At 59.4% G+C, this 7597-nt stretch overlaps 3 protein-coding genes across 3 annotated transcripts in view; 2 read left to right on the top strand and 1 right to left on the bottom strand.

The window, feature by feature from the left end:
- Positions 1-850, top strand: part of SETTUDRAFT_107858 (uncharacterized protein) — a gene marked incomplete at both ends in the record, with an annotated part of 2139 nt that extends 1289 nt beyond the window's left edge. Inside the window, one exon of the mRNA XM_008026142.1 lies at positions 21-850. Coding sequence (XP_008024333.1) covers positions 21-850 — 830 coding nt within the window. The remainder of the gene's footprint in view (positions 1-20) is intronic.
- Positions 851-1140: 290 nt separating this feature from the next.
- SETTUDRAFT_149872 (uncharacterized protein) lies at positions 1141-4318 on the bottom strand. Its single transcript, XM_008026141.1, has 5 exons — positions 3849-4318; positions 3619-3746; positions 2175-3550; positions 1770-2100; positions 1141-1515 (listed from the first exon to the last, which is right to left on the bottom strand). The coding sequence occupies exons 1-5, from the start codon at positions 3851-3853 to the stop codon at positions 1427-1429; spliced, it is 1929 nt and encodes a 642-aa protein (XP_008024332.1). The 5' UTR covers positions 3854-4318; the 3' UTR covers positions 1141-1426.
- A 352-nt stretch (positions 4319-4670) lies between these two features.
- Positions 4671-6945, top strand: SETTUDRAFT_168671 (uncharacterized protein). The gene is made up of 3 exons (XM_008026140.1): positions 4671-4739; positions 4806-6523; positions 6580-6945. The coding sequence occupies exons 1-3, from the start codon at positions 4730-4732 to the stop codon at positions 6730-6732; spliced, it is 1881 nt and encodes a 626-aa protein (XP_008024331.1). The 5' UTR covers positions 4671-4729; the 3' UTR covers positions 6733-6945.
- The last annotated feature ends 652 nt before the right edge of the window (positions 6946-7597 follow it).

Here is a 7597-nt window from a genome sequence, read left to right as displayed (position 1 = left end):
AGTGTGTCTTGCCTATAAAGATTGGACACTTGAAGATTGGAAGAACGTTATTTGGTCAGATGAGACTTCTGTTGTTCTCAACCACCGTCGCGGTGGCTATCGTGTGTGGCGACGCCTGGATGAAGTCTTTACCAAAAGTGTTATCCGAGAGCGGTGGAAGGGCTACTCTGAATTTATGTTCTGGGGCTGCTTCACGTACGACTACAAAGGTCCTTGCCATGTCTGGAGGCCTGAGACTGCGCAGGAGAAGAGAGACGCCGCTCTCCAGATTGAAGAGTTGAATAAGGCTCTAGAGCCTCTCATGAGAGAGGCGTGGGAGCTTACAACAGGCATGAAGAGGCTTGGATTACGTAACAAGCCTGGCAGAGTTCCACAATGGAGATGGGTAAAAGAGACGGGTAAGCTGGCTCGTGAGAGCAGTCGTGGTGGCATTGATTGGTGGCGTTACCAGACTCAAGTTCTTATCCCAAAGCTAATTCCCTTCGCAAAGGAGTGCCAAAAAGAGAGACCACGTGTCTTTGTTCAAGAAGATAAGGCACCTTCGCATACCCACCACGCTCAAAGAACTATATACCGAAACGCTGAGGTGGAGCAGCTCCCATGGCCAGGCAATTCACCTGATCTCAACGCTATTGAAGCAGCCTGGCCATGGCTCAAAAGAAAAACAACACGAAGAGGCGCACCAAAAAGTCGGGCGGAAGGGACAAAAGTATGGCAACAGTACTGGGATGAGCTACCTCAACACCAAATTCAAGCTTGGATAGAGCATATTCCGTTTCATATTCAAGAAATCATTAAACTTGAAGGTGGCAATGAGTACAAAGAGGGGCGGCGGGACCGATCTACATAGCTTCGGCCCTATTTTCGGCGGTAATCAATGCACCCCTGTCAGCAAGAACTTTTGACAGTCACCTCCGTACGCCTACCTACTACCTACCTATAGTCCATACATGCACATGCGCATGCACATGCTGTAACGTACGGTAATTCCCGCAACCCACGCCCTGACGCTCCACCCACAAACAAGCGCCCCTCGTAACACGCGCCGCGACACATCTCCTTACCGGCCGGAAAACATGTCGTGATTTCCGTGACCAAGCCGCACCGTCGAGATAAGAAAACTTGGTTTTTTTTTTGCTCCCGGCCCATATGCACACGTCTGCATGCTTTGGCTCCGTGGGGCCAGAGCCCTGCTACAAACCGTTCTGGAACACCGCTCCACCCACCCACCCACATACACACACACACGCAGACACACATGCAAAATATCCCTTCCATAAGGCTGAACAAGCAAATCCTCTGACGCCTCTCCCGTGTCGTGCAAGCTCAGACATCGGGTCATATCGGACTGCGCCCAAACGTCCGACCTGCCCAAGCCTCCGATCCAAGCCAAGTATCCACCGCCACTACCACCGCGGCCAACCGCCTAGGATCCATTCGCGCTCGCAATCCCAGACGTGCTGCTATCGTCGTTCGCAGCACCCTCTTTGGGCCGGTCCCAAGTCCGAATGTGGCCTGTCGTCGAGCTGTCAGCGATCCACTTCCCTTATCTAACCTTTGGCCGCATCGCAAACTCAACAAATCCATGAGCCCATTCTCTCGCAACTGCTAGCCTCCCACTGGCCGCCTGTTCCTGCGCACTACTACGTCGACGCGCCACGCACTAATACCGCCCTTATCGCAGATCGCATGGTTTCGCGGGTGCAACGTGCGTCGCTCCACTGCACATGAGGCGACGCAAAGGAAAACTTTTGCTGATAGCAACTCACCATTCTTGCATGATGTGAGGATGCACTCCTCTTCAAACCCCAGCCAGCACAGTGGATGCTCGTGTACCGTCTTGGCCTGCCCACCAATGGCGGTTAGAAAATTTCTCTGTTGAGGTTTCACCACCACCACCAGACTCACCAGAACCGGAGGCAGCATGGCCGTCCGTGCCCGCGGCTCCACGGCATGCACCACGTCCTCGTCCTCCGACAGACTCCCCGACGTGAGGTTGGAGTTTGAGCGCAGCCGGTTGACAGACCCTCCGCCGCCCGTTTGGGACCGTTGCATCTTGACGTTTGACGACGCGATGCTTCCGCGGTGTCGCACCGAAGCCTACATTAACGTCAGCCTCCCCCGTCAAAAATTAACCACTCGTCAAAATCATGCACTCGTCTCTTTTGACTCACCGCTCGCGGCCTGTGCAGCATGCCCACACTAAAGTCCCATAGCAATAAACGACAGTCTTCGCCCACACTGCCAATGCGGTAGTTGCGCTCGTCACAACGCCACGGGTCAAACTGCACGGCCGTCACCCACGAGTTGTGTCCCTGGCACCGCGCAACCAGCATGCTGTCCTCCAGCGACCATATCGACACAAGATCGTCCTGCCCGCCCGTGACAATGTATCGCCCGTCAGGCGACCAGCACACGCACATCATGCCCCCATAATAACTCATGTAATGGTGCAGCAGCTTCTCCCGCAGAAAGTCCATGATGCGAAAAGACCCGTCCTCGGATACTACCGCCAGATGGCGGCGGTCGGGCGAAAACTCAAACGCATTGACCTTGGACCTCGACACCTGCCAGTACGACACGGGGTTCGTCTTCTGGTTCCTTGACTGGACAGACTTTTTGATCGTCAGCAGCGCCTTGAGCTTCTTTTCGCCGTCGCTCAAGCCGTCGTCTGACGGCGACGTGACTTCCTCGGGCACAAACACTGCGTCCTCTTTTTCCTTGTCGTACACGACCAGACTGCCGTCCATGTGCGCGGCCAAAAATAGATTCTCGCTATTCGGCAGCCACCGAATGTCGGACACGGCCGTGGCATTGATGACGCCGTTTTTGTTGATGCGCGCATATTTCTGCGACATGGGCTCGTACCATATCATGTCACCCGTCGAGAAGCCAATGATGATGTCAAGGTGGTTGGGACCCTTTGTGATCTGGTTGATGTCGTGACACAGAGCATGCGCCTTGGTGAAGAGGATCTTGGTCAGGTGTTCTTCCTTGGTGGGCGACGTCAAGTCAAGCCACTGGAATGCGCGGTTGATGTTGGCAAAGGCATACAGGCCGTTGACATTGTGCTCCTGCAGCCGCTTTGTCAGCGCCTCGTGCGGTATCACTCGCGACACAAACGACGAGTTGCTCTTGACAATGTTGCTCTTGGGCTTGCGCCGCTTGGACGGGTCCTTGGAGTCCTTGCCTGCCACCGGAGCCAGCGCCGCGTTTCCTTCGCCGAACACGGGTGTCCTGAGGCCGTCCAAGGGCGAGGCCGCGAAGCCATTGGCGCCGTGAGAGCCGACATCGCTTGCCTGGCTGTTGGTCTCGTGCGGCGATTCCTGGATGCTTGGCGGGACTTGGGAGCGCGTGCTCGCGCGCGTGCCGAACCGGTGCAGCTGCGATTGCGAGGGCTGGCGGGGCGCAAGGGCGACGAGCGAGAGCTTGGTGCCGGCCGTGGGGGGCGAGACGGTGGTCGCGAGGGGATTGGGGTTGTGGACGGGGGCTTCCGACGGGTGCGGCGGCGGCGTGGCTAGGTGGAGGTCGTCGCGGAGCACGTAGGTACCTATCATGGCATCGGTGTCAGCGGCATGCGTCGAACATGGGGGGGCGGCGGCGGCATGGCCAAAATACCTTCGCCCGCAACCAGCTGGTAGTCGGGGCCCGAGGGATGGCTGATGCTGTTGTTTGTCTCGATAAGCTGACCCGGGTGCGCGCCTGGGTAGCCTCCGACAGGATACCGCGGCGGAGGGGGTAGCACACTGTCCTGATATCAGTCCAGGGCGTGTTGCAGGAGGCGGCTGATAGCGAAGCGATTGGCGGATGGCAGGCGGTCAGCACAGAACGAGGGGGGGGGGACTTACAACATTGCTGCTGCAGTGCAAGCTGACACGGGTTGCTGGGCTGCAGTCGGCAGAGGTGGAGAAGTCCCTGGCTAGCTGTTGACAAGGCACGGTATGCTAGCTGGCCGGCGACGACATGAGACCAGGTTCCACGGCCGGGGAGCAGACGGGCGCGCGTAGGGCTGGAGGGGCGCGGGCGAGGGGGAGAGAGAGGGTGTGTACGTGGTGGAGAGGGCGCGGGCGTCGTGGGCGCAGCGGCAGCGGCAGAGCAGCAGGCGTAAGTATCGAGGCGGCGGCGGTAGGAATGGAAACGGGCGCAGCGCAGGCAGGACGAGTGCGAGTGCGAGTGCGAGCGTGAGCGCGCGGGCCATAGAACCGGCGGGATCTGGGGAAGTGGAAAGCGGAGACGCTCGCCTCTCGGCTTCCGTGCCGTGTGTGCGGTGCTGGATGCATCATGGCGTTGGAGTGCGACATCCAGCAGGCCCAGCTCTGGGGGGGGGGGTGCTGGTGGAGATGGGAGCGGCGTGGTTTCGGCCCCCTCTGCAGGGAGCGTACGCGCGACGACGGTTGAGCGGGCAGCGACCTCGCCCGCCCCGTCAGCCATGTTGCACCTCTCCCAGCGGCCGCTGTTGCGGGGCGCCGCTGGGCGGGGGGGGGGCGACGTGCGATCGTCTCCCACGTGTGCCAAGCCCCAGTGACAGCAAACGCATCTGCCCACCACCCCTCTGCCTCTGGCGACGAAATTGCCCTGGCCGTGCAACCGCCCCAGTCTCTGCACACGCCCACCAGAGCACACGGGACGGCACTCTCCTTCTCTCCAGCCCCCCCTTTCCGCCGCCCACACGCCAGACAAACACCTGCTCCCCCCGCCTGAGATGCTATAGGGATGCTGCCGGGGGGGAATGGCGACCGGTAAGTGGAGTGGCTGGTCCCGAGCCCCAGCCCCAGCCAGCGGCGGCAACTGACACGGCCGCCTAGTACGAATATGCCTCTGCGGTGACGATGGCGTCGGCAAGAGCTCCATCATCACCTCGCTGGTCAAGGATGTCTTTGTCACAGCCAAGATACAGCCCGTCCTGCCCCAGGTGACGCTGCCGCCCACGCTCGGCACCCCCGACAATGTCACCACCACCATTGTCGACACCTCGGCCCTCCCCCACGAACGCCATGCCCTCCGCATGGAGCTCCGCAAGTCCAACGTCATTCTGCTCGTATACTCGGACCACTACAGCTATGAGCGCGTCGCCCTGTTCTGGATGCCCTACTTCCGCTCGCTCGGCGTCAACGTGCCCGTCGTGCTCTGCGCCAACAAGTCGGACCTGGCCTCCAACGGCACCACGTCGCAGGTCGTTTCCGAGGAGATGCTGCCCATCATGAACGAGTTCAAGGAGATTGACTCGTGCATCCGCGTGAGCGCCAAGGAGCACCACAACATCAACGAGGTCTTCTTCCTCTGCCAAAAGGCAGTCACACACCCCATCGCCCCGCTGTACGACTCCAAGGAAAACATGCTCAAGCCCGCCGCCGTATCTGCGCTTCAGCGTGTCTTCCACCTCTGCGACACCGACAAGGATGGCTACTGGAACGACCAGGAGATCCACGACTTCCAGATCAAGTGCTTCGAGAAGCCGCTGGGCGACGACGATCTGGCAAACATCAAAAAGTCCATGGAGCGGTTTGCCCCTGGGGCGACTGGCGAGTACGGCATGGACGAGAAGGGCTTCTTGCTCCTGAACAAGATTTTTGCAGAAAAGGGGCGGCACGAAACCATCTGGATTATCTTGAGAAAGTTCCACTACACAGACAGTCTGAGTCTGCAAGACACATTCCTGCACCCCAAGTTTGAGGTGCCCCAGTTCTCCTCGGCCGAGCTCAGTCCTTCTGGATACCGATTCTTTGTCGACTTGTTTCTCAAGTTCGACATGGACAATGACGGCGGCCTGAACGACCGAGAGCTAGCCAATCTATTCGCGCCCACGCCGGGCATGCCGCCATCGTGGGTCGATTCTGCATTCCCGTCGTGCACCGTTCGCAACGAGGCAGGCTACATCACACTGCAAGGATGGCTGGCCCAGTGGAGCATGACTACATTCGAAGAGCCCAAGACGACATTGGCATACCTTGCCTATCTGGGCTTCGAGAGCGGCGATCGCGGGGGGACCACGAGCGCACTGAAGGTGACCAAGGCCAGGAAGCGGCGGAAGAAGCCCGGGCGGGTCGAGCGCAATGTGTTCCTCTGCTACGTACTCGGCTCGAGTGGAAGCGGAAAGAGCTCGCTGCTCTCTGCTTTCCTGCAGCGCCCATTCAGCCCAACCTACCACCCCACAATCAAGCCGCGGTCGGCTGTCAACAGCGTGGAGCTCAAGGGGGGCAAGCAATGCTACTTGATCCTCGAGGAGCTTGGCGAGCTGGAACCAGCCATCTTGGAGAACCAGGCCAAGCTAGATGCGTGTGACCTGCTGTGCTACACGTACGATTCGAGCGACCCGACAAGCTTTGCGCACATTGTCGAGCTGCGCAACAAGTACCCCCATCTGGACCAGCTGCCAGCCGTGTACACGGCACTAAAGGCCGACCAGGACAAGACGATGCAGCGCTGCGAGCACCAGCCGGACGAGTACACGAGCGCGCTGCGAATGGCGCCGCCGCTCCATGTCAGCGCCAAATGGAACAGCATCTCGGAGCTGTTTGTTCATGTAAGCCCCCCGGAATGTGTGCGTGATGTGACGTGGGGGAAGCTGACGGACGATAGCTGGCCGAGAGCGCGACGCACCCGTCGACGGCGTTTCCCAAGCAGGAGGAGGACGAGTACGACTACGTCAACGTTTTGCTAGCGTTGGGCGCCGTCACGTGCGCAGTGGCTTCGGCCATTTTCATCTGGCGACGGAACAGCGGCGGGTCTTGAAGAAATGAAGGGAGTGAAACGCGGCTGAAGGGGTCGCGCGCGCGTGTAGATGAATAATAGCATAGCGTCTGTACATGAATAGACAACCAGTCCCCGGTGTGCATGCTGGCTGTGCGCCACAGTCCAAGTCTCTCCTGTGACGGGCGTAGATTGGGCTGGCAGGTCAGCGCTTAAGCAGGCCATGGCATGCCATGTCATGGGCGTGTCGTCGCGGTCGTGTAGGGGAGAAGGGGGTGGTGCTGTTGGCGCAGAGACATGGGCGCTAACGCGAGTACATGTATACGTGATGGAGCGAGTGTGGCGCAATATATATAGATATAGTATGTACGTGTGCGTACATGTATAGACATGGAGGCGGACGGGAGACAGGATGCCTGCTGGATACCTACGTACTTGTATTGCGTGCAGGGTGGCTATCCTGGGGATCGACAAGTAGCCCGAGACAGCCTGCTATTCTCGTCGGCGGCCATGCGCGCCATGCCCTTTGCAGCAAACGGGCCAGCCCACGCGCATGCCACGGGCGCGGGCGCGGGCGCGGGCGAGGGCGAGGGCGCGAGGCGTTGGGCTGCGCACAGGGGGCGTGTGGACCTAAAACAAAAGGATAATACTGATACGATGGGTGGATGGATGGATGGATGGATGGACGATGGACGGATGGGTAGATGGTTGCTGGTGCTGGCGGCCCCTGTGGCGCGGCGAGTCAGGCCAGGCAATAGCCCTCATCGGGTCTTCTCCGCTGAGCCAGACGCTGCTAACCCGAATCGCCGCTAGCCTGGGCCTGCCTGACAACTGTGTGCACCTTGTCCAGACGGTACGCATTGTCTCACCCGCTTGTCATGGTTGCTTTCGCTGTGCCTGCTCAGAC

This window comes from Exserohilum turcica (genome assembly GCF_000359705.1).
Source record: "Exserohilum turcica Et28A unplaced genomic scaffold SETTUscaffold_16, whole genome shotgun sequence".
Classification (NCBI taxonomy): Eukaryota; Fungi; Ascomycota; class Dothideomycetes; order Pleosporales; family Pleosporaceae; genus Exserohilum; species Exserohilum turcicum.
This window is presented reverse-complemented; position numbering and strand designations above follow the sequence as displayed.